This window comes from Rhincodon typus, chromosome 3 (genome assembly GCF_021869965.1).
Source record: "Rhincodon typus isolate 14 chromosome 3, sRhiTyp1.1, whole genome shotgun sequence".
Taxonomy (NCBI): Eukaryota; Metazoa; Chordata; class Chondrichthyes; order Orectolobiformes; family Rhincodontidae; genus Rhincodon; species Rhincodon typus.
In genome coordinates, this window is record NC_063334.1 from 30,320,152 (window position 1) to 30,343,424 (window position 23,273).

At 39.6% G+C, this 23,273-nt stretch overlaps 1 protein-coding gene across 1 annotated transcript; it reads left to right on the forward strand.

Moving 5' to 3' along the window:
- Positions 1 to 4,521: 4,521 nt before the first annotated feature.
- On the forward strand, positions 4,522 to 15,436 carry LOC109917644 (ints3 and nabp interacting protein). The gene is made up of 5 exons (XM_048620203.1): positions 4,522 to 4,544; positions 8,367 to 8,404; positions 9,382 to 9,484; positions 11,560 to 11,650; positions 15,089 to 15,436. Exons 1-5 carry the CDS (start codon positions 4,522 to 4,524, stop codon positions 15,182 to 15,184), a joined length of 351 nt encoding a protein of 116 aa, XP_048476160.1. The 3' UTR covers positions 15,185 to 15,436.
- The last annotated feature ends 7,837 nt before the right edge of the window (positions 15,437 to 23,273 follow it).

A 23,273-nucleotide genomic window follows, 5' to 3' on the forward strand; every position in this document is an offset into this window, starting at 1 on the left:
CCTTCCAGTTTAACTATGTCTTTCCTATAACACGATGACCAAAACTGTACACAATACTCCCAAGTGCAGCCTCACCAACGACTTATACAACTGTAACATAACATCCCAACACTTTATATTCAGTGTCTTGACTGATGAAGGCCAGTATGCTAAATGCCTTCTTCACCACCCTATCAAACTGTGATGCCGTTCTCAACAAACTATGTACTTGTACTCCTAGGTCCCTCTGTTCCACAACACTCCTCAGGACCTTACCATTTACTGTATAAGTCCTACCTTGGTTTGACTTTCCAAAGTGCAACACCTTACACTTATCTGTGTCGAATTGCATTTGCCAATCCTCAGCCCACTTCCCCGTTTGATCAAGGTCCCTCTGTAATTTTTGATAACCTTCCTTGCTATCGACGATACCTCCTAATTTTGTATTATCTGCAAACTTGCTAATCATGCCTTGTATATTCACATCCAGATCACTTATGTTAATAACAAATAACAAAGGTCCCAGCACCAACCACTGTGGCACACCACTAATCACAGGCCTTCAGTCTGAGAAGCAGCCTACAACCATCACCCTCTGCTTCCTACCCTTGAGCCAATTTTGAATCTAATTAACTAGCTCTCTTTGGATCCCATGCAACCTAACCTTCATGACTAGCCTGCTGTGCGGGACCTTGTCAAAGGCCTTACTAAAGTCCATATAGACAACATCCACTGCCCTACCATCATCTATCCTCTTGGTTACCTCTTCAAAAAATTCTAAAAGATTTGTCAGGCATGACTTCGCACGCACAAATCCATGCTGACTATCCCCAATCAGACCTTGACCGTCCAAATGTTGGTTGATCCTGTCCTTTAGTATTTTCTCCAATAACTAGCCTGTCACTGATGTCAGGCTGACTGGTGGCCTGTAAATCACTGGCTTGTCTTTGCTACCTTTCTTAAACAGTGGAACAACATTAGCCACTTTCCAGTCTTCTGGAAATTCACCAGTGGCTAAAGACGAAGCATAAATCTCTGCAACGGCCTCTGCAATTTCTTCCCTAGCCTCCCACAACGTATGAGGATGGACTTGATCAGGCCTGGGGGATTTATCCACCCTAATGTGCTTTAAGGCTGCAAACACCTCCTCTCTGGTAATATGTATGCAGTCCAAAACATCCCCACTTGTTTCCCTTGTTTCCTTAGCATCCATGACTTTTACTGAAGAGAAATATTCGTTAGAAATCGCTATCTCCTGTGGCTCCACACATAGACAGCCATGCTGACCTTTAAATGGACCTATTCTGTCCCTAGCCACCCTTTTATTCTTAATATAGATATAGAACCTTTTGAGATTATCTTTAACCTTATCTGCCAGATCCGTCTCATACCCTCTTTTTGCTGTTCTGATTTCCCTCTTGAGTGTGCTCTTACACTTTTTATAGTCATCTAGGGATTTGCTTGATCCCGATAGCTTAAACCCAATCTATGCCATCTTCTTTTTCCTGACCGTAGTCTTAATATCCCTCGTCAGCCAGGGATCCCTAAACCTGCCAACTTTTCCCTTCACCCTAACAGGGACATACTGTCCGTGGACTCTTGATATCACACTTTTACAAGTCTCCCATTTGCCACTCGTTCCTTTTCCCTCAAACGGACTCACCCAATCGACCTCTGCCAGATCCCGCCTAATGGCCCCAAAATTGGCCCTGCTGCAGTTAAGTACCTTAACCTGTGGACCTGTTTTTCCATAACTAAGAGTTACAGTCACTGAACCAAAAGTGCTCTCCGACTGACACTTCAGTCACTTGCGTGACCTCGTTTCCTAAGAGGAGGTCCAGTGTTGCACCCTCCCGAGTAGGGCCCTCTACATATTGATTTAGGAAACTTTCTTGGACACTTGACAAATTCCACCCCGTCTGGGCCTTTTACACTCTGGATGGCCCAGTCAATACAGGGGAAATTAAAATCTCCAACCAGTACTGTTCTTATTCCTACAGATATCAGCTATCGTCCTACACATCTGATCGTCTAGTACCCACAGGCTATTTGGGAGTCTGTAATACAGTCCCAACAGAGTGACCATCCCCTCTTGTTTCTAAATTCTAACCATATGACCTCATTTGATGACCCCTTAAGAATATTCTCTCTCAGCACTGTTGTTAGCTGACCCATTCAGACCCCGCCTCCTCGCGCTAGAAAATTTCTCTCTTTAGCTAATTGTTTAGTTCCCTTCTGAAAGGTAATACTGAATTTATCTCCATCACAGTCCGAACATACCAGATGCCAACCCCTCTCTGCGTTTTCTTTTTTAAAAAAGTTCTCTTTATTACCATTCACCTTAAATCAGTGTCTTCTTTCACCAAAGGGAATGATGTTACATGGAGTCCATAACCTTGTGGTTTTGAACACGTCTGTCAAACCTCATCCCAGCTTTTTCTCAGGAGAACGGTCAAGTTTCTCCAATCTGTCCACCTGACATCCCTCTTCCCTGAACCTTTTTCTTGTGTTTTATGGAGGTTCACCATAGCACTTTTGCTTGCAGTCTATATTGCTATTTGTAGAGAACAGATTCTCATTGTTTATTAACCACTTTCTTAAGCTGTCCTGTCATCTTCAGTGAATACTGCACAATCACCCTGGTTCATCTGGTCACGTGCCCCTTTTAGATTTGTATCTTTCATCTTGTATTACTCTCCTTTTTTTGTTGTACCAAAATGTAACACTTCACACTTCCTTGCATTGCATTTTATTTCATCTACCATATGTTCACTCATTCACTAGCCTATCCATGTTACAGTCAGAGAGTTGTACAGCATGGAAACACTTTGATCCAATCCATCCACATCGACCATTTAATCTAAACTATCTGTCCCGTTTACCAGCACTTGGCCCGTATCTCTCTAAACCCTTGCTGTTGATTTACCTATCCAGATGCCTTTTAAATATTGTAATTGTACCTGTGTCCACCACTTCCTCTGGCACCTCATTCCATACACACACCAACCTCTGCATAGGAAATGTTGCCCCTCAGTTCTCTTTTAAATCTTTCCCCCCTCACCATAAACCTATGCCCTCTAGTTTGAGACTCTCCTACCCTGCGAAAAAGACCTTGGCTGTTCACCCTATACATGTTCTCCTGAAGTCTATCATTTTCCTCCTTACAGTTCACAATATTTCCATGTTTTGTGCCATATGCAAGTTTTTAAATTGTACCCAGCACTCCCAAAAAAGTCCTGGTGCCACCCCTGGGGACTCTCACTGTATGGCATCCTTTAGTTTGGTGTTTGTTTGAATTTTACTCATTAATGTTTTGTTTTTATCACACTGGCCTTCATTATCTCTTCAGGTTGAATATGAAAATGATGAGTTATTACTAACTGTAATTGAAGTTATGTACGCTGGTCAATAAGAATAAAAATGTGCTGATCGCCATTAAGCTGTGGATAGGATAAATTTGGAAGGGCAAAAGATTTTCGGTTCTGGAGCGGTGTCACTGGATCTGAAACACTAACTCTGCTTTCTGACCCAAATGCTGCCAGATCTGCTGAGTTTCAATCAATAATTTCTGTTTTTGTTGCAAAAGATGTTCAGAATTCGTGACCGCTTTGTGTTGTGTCAACTTTTTCAGCATGGCAATATTAGTGCTCCAGTTGGATTCAATGGAACATAATTCATGTACTTTGTAAGATTGCATTTAGTATTGAATGTAGTTGTTAAAATTATGACTGCAATCTTATTCCAGATTATTGTAAAAGAGGTTTCAGCATCTGGAACATTTTTACTGACCACTGCTTTTATTTGTACCAGAAATATTTATTTATCTATTCTCTTATACTCCTTGCAAAAGGAGCTCGTTGTATAATCACATTGTAGTGAGATTTTATACCACAGATTGATTTTCAGTTTATAAAAAGATTTACATTTTGATCCAATTTTAAGTTCACAAAAAGGAATATGGAAAATATAATTCTCATTACAAGAGTATTTGAATCTCCCAGACTACTTGATCATTATCTTCTATTGACTTTCCTATGCTCGGCTTACTGTAATAAGTGAAAAGGCTTAATATGACTGGAGTAAAATGGAAATAGGTGGATTCAGCAGTTAATTTTATAAAGCACTTGTCATCCTGGTCATGATGTGCATTGACTGTCATTCTCATAGAAATGGCGAACACAGTCTTTCTCCACCACCACCCAACACAACAAACGCATTAGTCTAGTATCTTGGACAACTTCTCCAAAAGAAATGGAAGTGAGAGGGCAATTGGAGACTGAACAGTCTTTTAATGCACAATATTATACTCCAAGAAATTAGATCTGTGACCTTAAAAGAAAATTAAATCTATATGAAAGTAGAGACTTTTTATATGCTGAGCTGTCTCGCTCCATGTTCCACTCTTCATACCTAAACACTTTTTCACTTTTCCCTTTCATAAAACATTTATTTTGACCAAGTGTTATGTCACCCTGCTATTATCTGTCTTTCCTTCTTGATCCATTTTTTTTTTCGATTACACCTCTGAAATGCCTTTGGATGATGTTCTACATTGAACACAACATGTAAGTATGTCCTTTGCAAAATGTCTTGGCTGGTAGTTCTGGTAACTGTTGGTTTATTCAAGAGGGATTTGGGTCTGGGAGAACAGCAAGGAATCGTGTAACTATTACAATTTCCAAATTGGGAGGTCCGCCGTATAATTAAATAACCTAGTTTAGGATGGGCAATGTGGTGCACTAGTACAGGCCAGAAGGTTCAAGTCCCAGCTGCTCCTGGTGTTATAACATGTCCAAACAGGTTGATTAAAATAACCCTAAGTTAAACTTTGGTTGAGGGGTATGTTTTGAAAAATAATTTTAAAATAAACTAGTTAAGAACTAACTTAGTTTTAGATGTCACAAGCATTTTTTGATTGAGCCATTAGATTGGAAAAGAAACCATCTCTTTGCTTAAGGCTCTTTGAGTCCAATAATGTGCTTCTTTGAATTTTAAGCAAACTCCTAAGATGTAGGGTAATAGTACTACTTTAGATTCATAAGAGTAAAATGTTCATGAAATAAACACAGTTTTCTGTGCATTTCTGCAGTTTATCCCTCACCATGAGCAATAGCAAGAACTGCAGATGCTGGAGTCATTGATAACACAGTGTGGAGCTGGAGGAACACAGCAGGCTAGGCAGCATCAGAGGAGCAGGAAAGTTGACGTTTTGGGTCAGGACCCTTCTTCAGAAATGGGGAGAGGGAAGGGAGCTGGGAAATCAAGAGAGAGAGGGGTGGGACTGGGGAAGGTAGGTGGGATGGTGATAGGTGAGTGCAGGTAGGGAGTGGTGAGAGAGAAGATGGACAGGTTGTGTCAGTTGTAAATCTTTTACAATTGCCATGCAAAATAATTTTTTTGCTTCGGTGTCCATTGTAGTTGTCCTATTTAGCATTTATGTTTGGCGGTCAGTTTTTTTTAATGCATTATTCTAATTGCAGTACATTTACCATTTGTCAGCATGTGGAACACAACATCCACGATTGTAAATGGTCAGCCATTTGTCTTAAGTTATTACTGTAAGTGCTTAATATTAGAAAAGTAGGTGGAATTAGAAATGTTTTAGTCTACATTATTTATGTTCCTCTTCAGCTCATATGTAATGGATACAACAGCTAAAGTTTAATGCATCTTTTTAATTTCATTTATGGACTTGATGGTTAGTTACATTTTTATTTCCCTTGGAAACTAAAAGCACAACTTCCAGTTTTTGCTAAGTAAAAGCAAAAAAGAATCACCAAAAGCCCAAAGATATAGTTTGGATGATATAAGGGGATAGCTGACATCTGTGGAATTAGCCCAACAAGGCTAGGGCAAAGCTGCATGCAAAAATGCAGAAGTAGACCATTTGGCTTCTCTGCCATTCAAAGTTCATAGCTGAACTGTCTGTGTTTCAAATTCCACATTCACCCTATCAAAGGTAACCTTCGATTCCTTTTAAGCAAGGGAATCAATGTACCCCCACTTTAAAAATATTTAACAACCCTGTTTCCACCACCTTCTGTGGCTGAGAGTTCCAAAGTCTGTCAATTCTCGTAGAGAAAATATTTCTCCACATCTCTGCATTTGCTACTTTCAAATCTAATGGAATTTTTCCTGAATCTAGGGATTTTATAAAATTAACACCAACACATTCACCACCTCAATAGCCATCTCTCTTAAGACCCTAGAATGAAGTCCATCACAGCCTGGGATTTGTCAGCCTGCAGCTTCATCGGTTTTCTCAATACCTCTTCCCTAGTAATTGTAATTTCACCAAGTTCCTCTTTCCCTTCCACCAGCTAATTTTATAGCTATTAATGGAATCTACTTTGTATCCTCTACAGTGAAGACCGAAGCAAAACATTTGCTCATTTCATCCATCATATCCTCATCTATTAACTCCCCATTCTCACTTTCTGGAGGACGACACTCACTTTTTACTTTTCTTCCTTTACAAAATGTCTGTGGAAACTTTTGCCAGCTTTTTTTTTCATTTCTCACTAGCTTCCCCTTGGACACTTAATTACTTTCTCTGAATTGATCTTTTTGTCATTTTCTGGCAGTTACCTTTGATGCAATTATATTGTGCGTGATTGAGAAGTATAAGACTATGAAGGCCATAGATAGGAAGGAACAATTTCCCTTAGTGGAGGGATCAGTGACTGGGGGCATAGATTTAAGGTGAAGTGTAGAAGATTTAGAGGGCATGGGAAGAATTCTTATTTCACTCAGAGGGTGATTGAATCTGGAAGTCATTGCTTATAAGGGTGGCAAAGGCAGAAAGCATCATAACATTTAAGAAGCATTTAGATGTGCAGTTGCAGTGCCAAGGCACACAAGCTATGAGCCAAGTGCTGGAAAATGGGATTAGAATAGTTAGGTGGCTGTTTTTGACCAGCATGGCCATAATGGTCCAAAGGACATTTTTCTGTGCTGTAGATCTCTGACTCTGGCTTAACTATCCCTTAACTGTTTCAGTTAACCAGCAACGGTGGGGCCTGCCCTTTGGAGTTTTTCTTCATAATAGGAATATACTTATTCTGAGCGTTTTGAAATATCACCTCGAATGTCGGCCACTGCTTTTTTGTCAGTTTATCCTCAGGCCTCAAATCAGTTTGCTTTATCTAGCTCAATTTCCATGGCCACATACCTAACTGTGCTGGAAGTTTAAAATAAGAGGTTACAAAAATGCAGAATAAAAACTGAAAGAACTGCAGATGCTGTAAATCAGAAACAAAAGCAGAAATTGCTGGAAAAGCTTGCCTGGTCTGGCAGCATCTGTGGAGAGAAAGCAAAGTTAACGTTTCGGCTGGAGTGACCGTTCCTCAGAACATTGATATATATCATGTGTTCTGAGGAAGGGTCACTTGACCCAAAACATTATCTCTGATTTCTCTCCACAGATGCTGTCAGACCTGCTGAGCTTTTCCAGCAATTTCTGTTTTTGTTGCAAAAATGCAGCCTTGTTCAATTTTGAAATATCCTATTAAGTGAGTGTTGTAACTTATCCCAATTTAGTGTGTTTCAGAGCTTTAGGCAATCCATAAACAGAGGCCTAATGTCTCCCTGGGGTGGAGTTAAAAGGGAAGCAATGACTAAGTTGCCGGTAGCCTTCACTAAATGACTATTACACTTGCAAGTACTTTGAATAGATAGTAGTGGACCAAAGCATCTAAAAAGGAAACTCTGTCCTCGTGTTTGGAACTTTTCAGGCTGATATGTTCTTTTGACTGGCTGCCTTGAAAGTATCCTGCTAGTAGCTAAGCTCTTGTTGCTTCTTGGTTTCTGCAGGAACTGCGGAAACATTTACTTTCCTTTTTTAAGATTCGGCTGTTCTCTCAATGCCAACACATGCTACTTAGATTGTTGTGAAGATATGAACTTTTGTAGAGTAATTATTAATTCTGTTATTATTTCTTGTCTCTTTCTTCAGTAGAAGTACCTGCTCAAGTGTTAAGATTAGCTACCTATTTCTGTCTTCTCAGAATAGCCCTCACATGTAAATAGTGGAAATGTATGTTTGCAATCTGTTAGTGATATACTCAAATAAATATAATGTGAAGTAGTGATTTTAGTTACCTTCTGAAAGCTTCCTGTGACTCTGAAGTAATTAGGTTAATGGCTGATAACCACCTATACGGTGCATTGCATTTGAAAGCATCGTGACTTTTCAGGGTCAATTCGAAGAAATATGGCACCTCCGAGACCTAATGGTTTATTGCAGACATAATTCAACCAAGTAATTCCATTTGTTTTAAAGTATGAAATGTTTTCAACCTTTTAAAAATGACTTCCATGTACTCTGCTACTTCCACAACGTTGCATAATCCTTCGTTGTAATGTACGGTATTATTTCATTTTTTAAGAATAAAGAAAATCGGAAACAGAGAATATCTTTCAAAAGGTTTGTACATGTTATTCCTGTCTGTAAGTAAACAAGGTCTGTCCTGATAGCAAACTAATTTGTCTTTTTTTCAAGTAAATAATAAGTGAATCAAAATTGCAATGAAATATTTTTTGGAAAAGAAAAATTGAATGTGCTGCAAAACTCTCGGTTGCACTTGATAGCTTTGGATTCTGCTTGCTTTTCTTCTTTTAAAAATCAAGACGGGATGGATAACTGAGAAGAATGCTGAATTAACTGCTTGTAAATTTTGAGAGTTTACTTTTACATTATTCTTTCGTCCCCATCTTTTTCTTTCTGTTTCTGCCATTCATGACTGGTTGTGACAGGACTGTGGAGCTAAGATCTGACCCATTGATTAGGATTTGCTTTGTTCTGTCTATGGTATGCTGCTTCTGCAATTTAGCAAACAGGTAGTCCCCAGGTTTAGCATCCGAAACTCCATTAAACCTAGTGCTGCTTTTGGCATGCTCTCCTACATTAATTGTACCAGTTGGTTTCCTGGTTTGATGGTAGTGGGAGCCAGGGATATGCTAGACCATTAGGTTTTAAATTGTGATGGTACACAATTCTTCTGCAGCTGATACATCACAGTATCTCATTGATGTTCAGTTTTGAGCTGCTCGATCTGTTCTGGATCTATTCCATTCAATTAAGAGGCTTGGTGGCTTGCAGTGTAAAATCCTGCTTAGTCTATGCTGCAGAATGGAAGTACAGTTTTATTTCGGGTCTCATCTTTCAGTCCTTATTAACAGGATATGCAAGTCCTGAAACATGCTTTTCAATTCATACCAAGGAAACAACAAAGTTGGTTTTTCAGATGACCATCTTTCCTTTGAAACAAGCTGACTAGTCTCTTTAAACTGTAAAGTGAATTCTCTGATGCTAGGGTATTTCCTGCTTTGATAAAATTCTATGGTTTAAGTGAGCCCTGACCCATGTTTTGCACTTTCAAATTTCATAATTTTCTTTTTAAGACTTTCAGAACAAAAACCGTGCTGCTATCCTGGCAGAGCTCAAACAGGAGAAGAAAAAATTAATAATGCAGAATCAGTCAGCAATGAACAATCCTGGAGCCAGGTATGGTGTACCAGATCTTTCTACATGCTATTTTGCATGGCTGCAAAGGGGTTAAAATGTTTATTAAAAGGACGGCTAGCTCACTTTGCAACGCGTTCTCGGAAATAACCTCCAGCATGCTCACATTATATCAGAAATTTCCAACTCTTCCATCTCCATTTGTGTTAACAAACTACATGCAAGGATTAAAACGATGCATAACGAAAACAGAAATTGCTGGAGAACCTCACCAGGTCTGGTAATACTGGTGGGAAGAAAACAGTATTAACATTTCAAGTCTGGTGACTCCTCTTCAGAACCCAGTTCAAACTTTTCAGTCAAAACATATAATGCTTTGGCATGTCACTTATCAATGAGATGTATCATAATCATGTAATCTCAGTTCTTAAACTCCAATCACTTGAAAGTTTTGTACAAACTTCCCGACTATTTAACTCCCGCAATTTTTGTTATTTATTTTGGATGATATAAATTAAGCACTTCATTGTTTATATGGCTTGGTTCACTCTGGTCAGTATATGATTACAGGTATTTGGATTTACTCCTTTTAACAAGAAAATGCTAATTTTGTTCTGAGCTTTAATCATTTTGAAACGTTTCATTGTGTCCCTCTCTTACACAACCAGTTTTACTATGACTGGCTTTTAATTGTATTGCCATGAAACAATGTCAGGAGTATTGTACTAGTTGCTATCCTACCTCATATCTATTTCCATATTAGTCTTACAGCACAAAATACATAGACTTGAACAAGTACATACATGTTGCAGCACTCATTTGGTAGACATTTACAAAAGGAATTCAGATTATAATTGGTCATGAGATCAAAAAAAAACTGCAGATGCTGGAATCCAAGGTAGCCAAACAGGAGGTTGGAAGAACACAGCAGGCCAGGCAGCCTCTGGAGGAAAGGAGCAGTCAGCGTTTCAGGTATTATCCTTCTCGGGACTGGATGTGGGGTTAGGGGGAACTGCAGATAATGGTGGGGGGGTGGGGCTGGGGGGAAGGGTTGGAGGCGGAATGGTGGTGATAGGTGGACACTGGTAGTATACACGACCTGGTTGGTCGATTGGATTTCCACCCTGTGACCCTCCCTTCCAACTACCAACCGGATTCATCCCTCCCATTGACCAATCACTCGTACCTACCTACCACGGGTGTCCACCTGTCACCAGCATTCCACCTTCACCCCTTCTCTCCCCACACCCCCTCCCCCTTTATCTGCCGCTCCCCCTACCCCCACATCCAGTCCTGAAGAAGGATAATACCCGAAACATTGACTGCTCTTTTCCTCCAGGTGCTGCTTGGCCTGCTGTCTTCTTCCAGCCTCTTGTTTCTCTACCTATAATTGGTCATACCTTCCACATTGTTTAATTTCCAATGTTGGTACAAATATGTTCCTCCAGTTACAAGAAGCATATAGTATTTACATGAATGTCATAATAGCTTAAGGTTTTTGGCCATAAATACTTTTAAGAGCTAATTTTGATTGCCTGTATTTCTTGGAGTTTAGTAAATCGAGAGGAGATCTCATGAAACATACCTTCTCAAGCCCCTTAAACATTTTAAAAGCTGGAAAGGTGATTCTAGACCTGAGGCTCACCGCCTTCGAATAGTGGCTGAGACATTTAGAATGAGAATTGCTTCACACAAAAAAATTACAAAACTTTGGAATTTTCTGTCAAAGCTGATAGTGCTCAGTTCTTGAAGATATTCCAGTAAGAAATTCATAAACTTTTGCCTACTATGGGAATTTAGGCGATTATGGAGATAAAGCAAGAAAGTAAAGTTGAAATAAGAACAAACAAAGAAGAATGCAACACAGGAACAGCCCTTTGGTCCTCCAAGCTTGCACCAACACATTTTGTCCTTCCATACTAAAACTAGATGAATAGCCATTATCAAATAATCGAACACGCTTGATGGGTTATGTTGTCCACCCTTTTTATTTAGCCTGTGATTGGTATTTTGATACTTCTAATAGAGATCTGTTATGTCTATGCTCCATAAAAGGACTTTTGCATAACCTAAAGGTTTGAATACAGAACTTCTTTTCTCTCATTTCTTCCTCTCAGTATCCCTTTATCAAGACCTGCTTTTGCTAAAGATTTTCGAGACCATGCTGAACAGCAGCACATTGCGGCACAACAGAAAGCAGCCTTGCAGGTAGTTCTTCACAAGGATTTTCTCAGCTGTGCTCATGATGTGAAAATTGTATTATCATTTTTGTTAATTCACTAACAGAACAAAAGGTTATGAATTAGCCTTTCACTTCATTGTGAATTTGCCTAATATATTCACACATTTGTACTGTCTGTGAATATGAAACTTCCCAAATGCACAAATTGATAATGTATGTAAGTCACAATGATTTCATTTTTAATGTGTGGAACTTCAAAATTATCTTTAAAAATGCCCTAGATCAAACTAGTGTAAAATGAAATTTCAAAGGCTTTTTTTTAAGGTTATTTGAAAACTATTCATATAGTTAAACCGGAAACACCTACTGTAGCAAGATTCTATAGTATATAATAGGTCATTGTGCTTGGAGGTTTTAGTAGGGAGAGTAGAGTGATCATGAGACTTGGAATTCCAACAAAGGAAATATTCAATAAGGTTTTATCAGAAATTAGTTTTTTACGCATATAGAGATGAAGAAATTATTTCTTCTAGTTTGTGAGACAGGACTTGCAACATTCAACTCTAAGTAAAAATAACACTTAAAAATGCAAAAGATTTTGATCAAAGTTTAAGATGATATACCATTTTACATCAGAAACAGGCTTGTAATGTACGAATACAATTTGCAAGGCACAATGAATTTACTCCTAACCATTGTGGCCACATTCATAAGAATGCACATTACTATACAGATAATCTATTTCTAGCTATGTCAAGAGTTATGGTTTCATGTCAGTGGTATGGTATGCAACATGTTCGAGCACGAAGGCAGACATGTGCAAACATCGCTTGTTATATTCACGAGCATTTCATTATACCACAACAGCAGTCGTGAGCCTAGATGCGTTTCATTCCAAATTAACATTGAAGACCTCTTCAGTAGAATGTGGATTAGTTTTAAATATTTAAGGTTGTGTGTTCCTAGCAATCTGTGACTGTTTGTCATTAACGAATCTTTGTACATTTAAGAAATTATGATCAGGTGGTTTGTGCTTTGATGTTTGTGGGATATGGGTATCCTTGGCAGAGATGTTATTTATTGTCCATATTCTGTTCCTACATGCTTGTTTGATTTGTTTTCTGCACAAGTGCCAAAGACATAATTACGATTTTTAATAACTATAGACTTGGTCGGAAACTTAACTTTTAATTGTATTCAGTTGATCTTATCCATGCATTACTGTTAGTTTAGGTAGTAATTTGAGGCCCAAACTTTTCGTTCAAGTGAACATTAAAAGTTGGAAAAGAGCATGGTATTCCTCATTGTTAGGCCAGCATCTCTTTTACACCATTTTGAAGCAAATTGGACACTTATTCATTTCCTTGCTGTGTTTAAGGGGTTGCTAATACAGAACAGCAACTGTGTTTAACTACTGACCAAGTCACCCAATTTAAAGAGCTGTGGAAGCTCAGTTTTGATTATGTTTAAGGTGGGGATTTCTAACTACCAGTAGCATTCAAGATTGCAGTGATAGGATGGGTAAAAGACACTGAAATATTGGTCAACCATGATGGCATTGAATGGTGGAGCAGATTCAACACACTGGCCTACTCCTGTTCCTATGATCCTGTATGTTCGAGGTGGAGGTGTATATAGAGTCCATACAGCATGGAATGTCCAACTCGTACATACCGACCAGACATCCCATTCTGACCTAGTCCCATTTGCCAGCATTTGGCCCATATCCCTCTAAACCCTTCCTATTTAAATACCCAAACCTATGCCTTACAAATGTTGTAATTGTACCCACCTCCTTTGGCAGCTCGTTCCATACACAGATCACCCTCTGAATGAAAAAGTTACCCGTGAGGTCCTTTTTAAATCTTTCCCCTCTCACTCTAAACATATGCCCTCTAGTTTTGGACTCACCTACCCTTGGAAAAAGACGTTGGCTATTGACTCTATCCACGCCCCTCATGATGTTATAAAGTTCTATAACGTCACTCCTCAGCTTTCAAGTCTCCATGGAAAATACCCCCAGCCTATTCAGCCCATGCCTATAGCTCAAACCCTCCAATCCCAGCAACATCCTTGTAAATCTTTTCTGCACCCTCTCAAGTTTAACAACATCCTTCCTGTAGAAGGGTGAATTGTACACAGTATTCTAAAAGTAGCCTCACCAATATCCTATACAGCTGCAACATGACATCTTGTCTCCTATACTCAAAGCACTGACCAGTGAAGGCCAGTGTGCCAAATGTTGCCTTCACCACCGTCTACTTGCGACTCCACTTTCAAGGAACTATGAACCTGCACTCCAAAGTCTCTTTGTTCAGCAACACTCCGCATTAAGTGTATAAGGCCTGCACTAGTTTGCCTTCCCAAAATGCAACACCTCACATTTAGCTAAATTAAACTCCTCAGTCATTGGTCCATCTGATCAAAGTCCTAGTATATTCTGAAATAACCTCCTTCACTGTCCACTACACAACCAGTTTTGGTGTCAACTGAAAACTTACTCACCACGCTTCCTATATTCACATCAAAATCATTTATATAAATAATAGAAAGCAATGAACCAAGCACCAATCCCTGTGCCACACTTCTGTTCACTGACCTCCAGTCCGACAGGCAACCCTCTACCAATACCTGTGTCTCCTACCTTCAAGTCAATTTTGTATTCATTTGGCCAGCCCACCCTGGATCCCATGTGATCTAACCTTGCTAACCAGTCTACCATGTGGAGCCTTGTCGAACGCTTTGCTGAAGTCCATATATACAACATCTGTCGCTCTGCCTTCATCTATATTCTTTGTCGCCTCTTCAAAAAACTTAATCAAGTTAGTGAGATACGATTTCCCACATACAAAGCTACGTTGACAAACCTAATCAGTCTTTGCCTTTCCAAACGAATGTAAACCCTGATCCTTAGAATCCCCTCCAACAACTTATCCACCACTGACATAAAGCTCACCAGTCTGTAGTTCCCTGGCGTTTCCTTACAGCCTTAGTTAAATAATGGCACCATGTTAGTCAACCTCCAGTCTTCCACCACCTCACTTGTGGTTATCGATGATACAGATATCACAGGGGACCAGCAATCTCTTCCCTAGCTGCTCACAAAGTTCTGGGACACACCCCGATCAGGTCCCGGAATATGTTTTAAAGCTAGTGCAAGTATAAGCATGTTATTTTATTATTCATTCATTTACTTGAATTAACACCTGTCTATTTCAGATTGGAATGGCTTTTATTGTTTCTATTGGTGGCATTTAAAATTGCAGTGAAGCTTTGCTGTTTCAGTGTTTTGGCTGATAATATTGTATTCCTTTGGTTGGCGTTCGTAAATAATTCTTCATTTTTTTTTACACCAAATGTAAGTTTTTTTTTTCTCTGGGAGAAAATTTAGTTTGGTACTTCATTTCACGTTTAATTACATTTGTTTAAGAAATCTAACTGACGTATTTTCATCTGTTCCTCAGCATGCACATGCACATTCTTCAGGATATTTCATAACTCAGGACTCTGCATTTGGAAATCTTATTCTTCCTGTGTTGCCACGTTTGGATCCAGAATAACCATACAAAATAATTATTAAACTGATAATTTAAGAAAAAACACAAACAGGACTTCATTTTTCACACCAGAATGAACACCGATTAAAGGGAAGAGAACATTTATCGACTGTTCATCGGTTGATTTCATCAGTGGACCATGATGTTTCATTGCAGAAGTTGTGTATGGATATTTTGTACAAGAGAAAAGGAACCACTCAATTTGTGTTTTTAAAAAAAAATCTCAATACAGAAGTTGGCTTTTGTTTATCTTTGTGACTGACCCCAGGTTAGAATTAAATTCATTGACACAAAAAGAGATGCCAAATGTTCTAGAGCAAATTAACATTAGCAGATCATAATTTTGTGGAGATCTTTTAGAACTTCAACAAATGGCAGGGCCTTTGTTATGCATTATCTGAATTCAGCAACTGCTGTGAGAAAGGCACTGCTATGTTGCTGTCTGCTGCTTGTGGTTGCATCATTACACAAAATGACCTCAAACTTTACATGCTGCTAATTGGAATTGACAAGCTCCTGCTGTCTAAATTGAGTAAATTTTAAAAGATGCAGTCATGAGAGGAAATTTACAATAGCTGTTGTCTTATAATATTTGTGTACAAATGTATTCTCTTCAGTTGTAGCTGAAATAGTATATTTAGGCTTTTAGTGAAGGTATTTAACCCTTTACTGAATCTTACCAGATATCCCTCACAAAATGAATTGAATTTTGTCCATAATCTGTTAAAATGAAATGCAATTTTTTAACTGCTTGCACAGGAAAGGCTTTCTTAGTTATACAGTATTTTGTGAAAGATCATTAGTATTCACCACTTCTTCAGAAGAGTATTGTTTTTTAAGTAAGCTTACAATAACTGGGTAACAATGCTGAAAAGCTGTGTCAGGCTATGTTCAAAATTAGTTCCAGTTACTCAACCTATAAAAATAGGAAATGCTTCATATTGTTTACCAGGTTAGACAGCATAAGGAGAAAGGAACTGTTAACATTTTGAGTTTTGACAAGCTTTCCTCTGAAAGTAAGTGTAACAGGTGTATGGAAACAGGGAAAGTGGGTAGGTGGAGGAAATTACCTGCTAAATATTTTAATTCTTTCTAGTTTTGGTTAAAAGTTTATTGATCTGAAACTGCTTTCACAAATACCAACCCACCAGATAAGCATTTGGTTTTATTTCAGATTTGCATTATCTGCAGTGTTTTGCTTCTGTATTAGCTATTCCACCATATAGTTCTCAGTCCACTTTTTTTCGCATGTTGCTGTGCACATCAGCAATGCAACAAGAACAAGATCTGTTTTCTAGTTACTCCAGGTATGCCCCTCATTGCTCCAATATATATAGGTTAACTGTGGTAGAGAACTGAATCAGGTCTGTTTATCGAAGATGCCATGAAGTGCAGAGATTATTCAAATAGTTCCCAAATAAAATGAAGGTCTAAACACGAGTGAAAGGAACAAAAGGGGCAGCTTCGTTGATGATTCAGCACCGCTGCACCCCCTTACCCCACTTGACTGAGATCCCAGAGGGTAAATGGCACTGCATAGTTATACTTCAGCAAGGTGTGGAGATCCTCAGAGGAGGGGAGAGGAGAACCCTTTCAGATAAAATCAATTTAAAGGTGGGAAAAGAATGCTGAAGTTTTCATCTCATTACTTTTTAAATTATTTTTTATAGATAGTTCTGTGTGCTATAAATACCAATTTGCATACACTTTTCTCCCAAACATTGAGTCAAAAGTTATTAATTGCATCAAATCTTTCCTATTTGTATCATACAAAAAAATTTTGTGCCACATTCATGCTTTAAGAGCCAGTATTACATAAAATTACAACACATCAAGCACTTTAACCCAACTGATCTACAACTGGTCATGCTCCAGACATGTGTCCTCTTATCCCTGTTTTGCACATCCTTCTTTACCTTTCTCACTTTGTCTTTATCTAGTTTCCTCTTAAATACATTCATGGCATTCACATCAACCAGTCCAGCAAGTTCCCCTCGTCTGTTTATTAATAATCATGGCCCAGGTCATTGTAGCAATATACCCTGAAAGATGCACTATGGCATCCCGCATGAGTTTGGATGCAATGGTTGTGTGGTATTTGCCTAAAAAGTTTAAACTTCTGATGGGTAATTGGTCTAGGTCTGGAAGAAGTTTCCAATTCTGAGTAACCTAAATCGGAGACTTTAAAGGGTTCCAACTTGCTTTGCTGAATAGTTAGCCAGGAAAGGTTGGAGGGATTAAAATCTATTATAACTCTGGGTAAGTAAAAAGTTCACACAAAACCTCAGACACGGCCACTGCTAGCCCCAAACTACACAGCCTCATACTCTATATACACAAACATACCCATATTTCCCCATGCGCGCACACACCGCCCAACTGATTCCACCCAAACTGAATTAAAACCACCACCCACCCCCTCCTCACTCGCCCACCCACCCAACATATCGACCTGCCGTGATGTTCCTGGCCGTAACATTCCCTGACCTGCCCTCAGCCACCTAACTTTACATACTTCATGACTTTTCAAAGAGGATTTGGACCTTTAAACCTGGAATACTACAATCATTGCTATAAAAGTGGGGTTGTACTTGGTCTTTGGCACTGATGTTGAGTTGAAAGACTCGCATATCACCTATGGCCAGTCTTTCTCGAGAGCCCTGAATTGGAGGTTGAGTCAAAAATAAACCGATCTCTGCGGCAGGTTAAGAGTGAAGGAGTACAGTGGCATTGCTTCATTTTGGCCCATTGAATATGACTCAACTTAAAACCAGGTAGAAAACTAAAGAACTGTCCATTTTCCAAGCAGCAATAAAATGAGTGCCTTGTATTCTGGAGAAAAAGGACTTCTGTTTTACAGATTCAAACCTGAGAAGCTATCTATGTTTGTTGAAGACAAATTGAACAAAATATTTAAGGAAAACCACTGTAAAACAGAAGGCACATCCCTCAGTGATGTTGGTTTCTTAGTGCTACATCCAGAATAAACACATCTTAAGAGTTATCAGTTTGAAATGTGAACTGTTGCGTTCTCCACATTGCAGTCAGCCCTGCAGAGTGTTTTCAGCACTTATTTCAGATTTTCTGCATCTGCATTTATTTGCTTTCATAAACATTTTCATAGAGACGCAACACAAAGGGACAATTTTTAAGTTTCAGTGCCTGTGCCCGTTTTATTTTGTCTAATTTCATTTTGGTTGACGATGATTTTAAAAAGCTGAGTTCACGGTGGGAACATCAGTTTGTTCTTTTGTTTGCCAGTTGAGTGTGTTCTCTTGGGCATCAGGTGTTTTGTGGTTCATTATAAATTTAAAAGATATTGAGCCTTCAAGCAGAACACAGCATATTAATTAATTCCCGAGCCCAGCATGCAACCATGTCTTCTGGTACAAAAGGGTGATTATTTCAATGGAGAGTTGAATCATTATTTCCAGGTATTGTGTTTATTGGCGTATCTCATTAAAATTCTGATACAATTGCTGCCCATTTTTGCTATAAACAATACAATAAAACTACTTGGTTACCACATTAGATATTTAAAATTTGTTGCATGCATCGAATCCTTTATCCCAATGGTTTGTATTTTGCTTGTGCTTCTCTGTAAAAGCAACATTTTAATTGTTTCAGAGATAGTAGGAACTGCAGATGCTGGAGAATCCGAGACAACAAGGTGCAGGGCTGGATGAACACAGCAGGCCAAGCAGCATCATAGGAGCAGAGAGGCTGACGTTTCGGGCCGAGACCCTTCATCAGAAAAGGGGGTTTTGAAATAAATAGGGAGAGAGTGGGAGGCGGATAGAGGAGAGGATAGGTGGAGAGGAAACAAACAGGTCGAAGAGGCGGGGATGGAGCCAGGAAAGGTGAGTGTAGGTAGGGAGTTAGGAAGGGGATAGGTCAGTCCAGGGAGGACGGACAGGTCAAGGGGGCGGGATGAGGTGTTATTTGCAAGGCTCCTGAAGGGCAAAGCCAACTTAATAACATTGGAGATGACAATATTTCTCAAGCTTTTCTAAATAGAACACTTGGTGTCTTTTGGGTTGATGGTTGAAGGTAGCAACTGGGCTGCAGTGGCATTAGAAATACATGGACAGGGATTTGTTTACTGATGCTTCTAGGGACGATAAGATCTTACTGCACAATCCAGGAAAATCCATGAGAGATGAATTAATATGGAATTCGATATGAAGTTTTGATATATTTTCCATGCTAATGGCTTTTAAAGTAAATATCCCTAATCCCTATTTGAGGATTAATCTCCTCTAAGGCCTTTTTCTATACCAGGTTTGAAAAGCCTTTCAGATATTTGTATTGTTACACCTGAATCAGAAGAGATGAATAGACTTCTCTCTCAATTTTTGAATTGATTGTGACAGTATCTGAATTTAAAGGGAGGCGATGTAAGATATGTAAGAAATAAGACAGCCAGCTTCTTTGAGTTAGCAAGTAAAGAATTAGTTTTATTTCTCAAACTCACTCATGCAAAATGCAGAAATTCTAAACAAGAGGTTAGAAAGGTACAAGTATATCCAGCTACCTGTGAACACAGGGCTAATTGGTAGACAGGAGTTACTGAAAGTGAAGACATGCAGCAGAGTTTTGGGTGACCTCCCGTTTTATGGAGGGTAGAATGGTGCAGAGGTAGTGTCCCTATTCTTGGACCAGGAGGCCCAGGTTCAAGTCCCACCTGCTCTCGAGATGTGTAATAATATCTCTGAACTGGTTGATTAGGAAAAGATCAGCCATGAGTACTTTTTAGCTTCTTTAAGCTTTGCACATGTTAAATAACCCTACACCAATGTGAAACCAATGAATCATAGAGAATCATAGAATTGTACAGCACAGGAGGCGGCCATTTGGCCTGTTGTGCCTGCACTAGTTCTTCAAACAAGTACCATTACCTAATGCCAGTCTCCTGTTTTTTTTCCCCCCATACCCTTGCACAACATTTTCTACACAAATAATCATCCAAAGCACCCTTGAACACTCAATTGAACCTGTCTCCACCGCACTTCGTGGTAGTACATTCCATACCAAATACTCATGAAGTGAAAAGGATTTGTCTCACATTATTCACTGAGTGAAATTGTTTTCCACTCATTTAACAAGTGATTAGAATTTTAAAATGGGCCAGATATGGAGCCACTTTGAGTTTTCCTTCTGCATCCTGTCCACCCAGGCCCATACCTGTACCTGACTGTTCTGTACAGCTATCGGGGAACCCAATCTATGTCCTGTTGGTCTAATCTAAAACCTTGTGCAGTAATTACACTGTAGGGTAGTTTAAATCCAGCACTCCCATCATGACATAGACTTGATCACAAGAGATTTTGATTTTATGTTGGGTCTCCTAATCGTCAACACAAGAAAATAAAATTATTTCGTCACTATCACATTCATATTTCTCCAACATTTATGGATAAAGAGCAATGTTAGTTTATATTGCTGGTACAACCAAAATAGAAACCATCACTATTTTGCTATCCATTAAGCTCAACAGAGCGTCAAAGAGTGACAGCGGTGGAGGACATTCCACAAGGTCCTGCATGGTAGACTGGCTAGTAAGGTTAGATCATATGGGATCCAGTGGGAGCTAGCCTGTTGGATTCAAATTTGGCTTGAAGGAGACAGGGTGGTGGTAGAGGGTTATTTTTCGGACTGGAAGCCTGTGACTAGTGGTGTGCCCCAAAGGATCGATGCTGGGTTCACTGATTTTCGTCATTTATATAGATAATTTGGGCGTGAATCTAGAAGGCAGGGTTACGAAAGTTTGCAGATTACACCAAAATAAGTGGTGTAGTGGACAATGAAGAAGGTTATCTCAGAGTATAATGGAACCATGATCAAATGGGCCAATCGGCTGAGAAGTGGCAGATGGGGTTTAATTTAGATAAATGTGAGGTGCTGCATTTTGGTAAGGCAAATCAGGGCAGGACTTGTACAGTTAGTGGTAGGGCCCTGGGGAATGTTGCTGAACAAAGACACCTTGGGGTGCTGGTGCACAGTTCCTTGAAAGTGGAGTCGCAGGTAGAAAGGGTAATGAAGAAGGCATTAGGCACGCTTTCCGTCTTGGGTCAATACATTGAGTATAGGAGTTAGGACGTCATGTTGCGGCTGTACAAGACATTGGTTGGGCCATTTTTAGAATACTGCGTTCAATTCTGCTCTGCATGCTAAAGGAAATGTGTTGTTAAACTTGAGAGGGTTCATAAAAGATTTACAAGGATGTCACTGGGGTTGGAGGGTTTGAGCTATAGGGAGAGGCTGAATAGGCTAGGGGTATTTTCCCTGGAGACTTGGAAGCTAAGGGGTGATCTTATAGAGGCTTCTAAAATCATGAGGGGCATGAATAGGGTAGGGGAGTCCAAAATTAGAGGGCATAGGTTTAAGATGAGAGGGGAAATATTTAAAAGGGACGTAAGGGGAAACTTTTTCATGCATAGGATGGTATGTGGATGGAATGAGCTGGACGAGGAAGTGGTGGAGGTTGGTACAATTACAACATTTAAAAGGTATCTGGATGGTATGTGAAGAGGATGGATTTAGAGGAATATGGATCAAATACTGGCAAATGGGACTAGATTAATTTAGGATATCCGTTCGAGTAAAAACTGAAAGAACTGTGGATGGTGTAAATCAAAAACAAAAACAGAAGTTGCTGGAAAAGCTCAGCAGGTCTGGCAGATTCTGTGAGGAGAAATCAGAGTTAATGTTTCAGGTCTGGTGACCCTCCCTCAGAACAGGGCATAGGTTTAAGGTGAGGAAGGGTCACCAGACCCGAAATGTTATCTCTGATTGCTCTTCACAGATGCTGCCAAGCCTGCTGAGCTTTTCCAGCGACTTCTGTTTTTGTTTAGGATATCTGGTCAACGTGGACAGGTTGGACTGAAGGGTCTGTTTCCATGGTCTAATAACTTTATGACTCAAAGTAATATCACTTCCATAAAATCTCATTGGGTATTCTCCTAGCAAGTTAGTTCCAATTACTGCCTCTGTGTCCACTTCATTTGCCTTTTTGATTAATCTCAATGGAGTTGAGAGACCTTAAAAACTTTTAGTCTGATCACAGTATGGTTCCAATGTTTCAGAGAGATATCATCTTTGTACTCAGTGTTTTCCGTGTGGGAAACCAATTCAATTTCAGTTCCCTATAGGATATGTTTGGCAGAGAAAATGGTTTCAGCAAAAAAGCTCAGATATTCCAATGGCTAGGTTGTCATCAGAGCAACATAGACTGGGGTTGGAACCCAGCAGAAATCCCTATGCAGCTGATCCTGAAGGAATTGAAAATTCCAATGAGCAATTATCCTTTGTCAGGAACCCACTTAAAAAGCCCCTGAAAGTCAGAATTTGGATGGTTAGTAAAGAAAAGCCAACAGGAATAAGAAAAATCTATTGTAGCTGTTGGATGACAATTAAACTCTCAACTCAGCACTGACTTTCCCTTCCCTTGCCCCCAAACTGCACCCCTGGGACATAACACCCCCATTCCTTCATCTGATTCAGCCAGACCCTACGTCAACCTCATCCCAACCCAACCTGACATTGCTTCCTCCCCCTCACAAGTTGACTCCAACGTAACAGATCCCTCCAGTCCACTCCAACATGCAACTGTGTAACAACAGCAACCAAACCCGCCCCCACCAACATTCCCTAAGCACTTGCTTGGCCCTCTTCCCACTTGGCACCCTCCCTAGCTCATCCATCTACCTCACCCACCTATCCTATCCCCTCAGTACCTCAAATTCTTGCCCTGTCAATAGTAACCTTCAAAGTACCTGCTGGATATAAACCTCAATATGGCTCTCAGTGCTGTTAAAAGGGGTGTGGGTTCCATGCAGATCCTCTGTATTTCTGGATTGTAGATTCCTAACGGGAGACCCCGTCCGAGAATCTCCAGTGGAGTAGTCAACTAAAGATAATTGGGTATTTTTTAAATCCAATCAGGGTTGGAAATAAGGTTTTATTGGAATTTCTGGACAAATTAAACAGGCATTAAAAATGTTAAATTAAAGGCATGTTACAAAGACTCAGCTTGAATTAAACATGATGTATGGAGTAATTGGAGAGAAACTATTTGCTCCAGTGGGACAGA

Excerpts from the sequence above, each read along its gene's own strand:
- LOC109917644 (XM_048620203.1), top strand. The coding sequence starts at position 4,522 with ATGTTCTACATTGAACACAACAT. Across the intron at positions 9,485-11,559 it reads ATGAACAATCCTGGAGCCAG|TATCCCTTTATCAAGACCTG; the intron begins GTATGGTGTACC and ends TCTTCCTCTCAG. Across the intron at positions 11,651-15,088 it reads AACAGAAAGCAGCCTTGCAG|CATGCACATGCACATTCTTC; the intron begins GTAGTTCTTCAC and ends TCTGTTCCTCAG.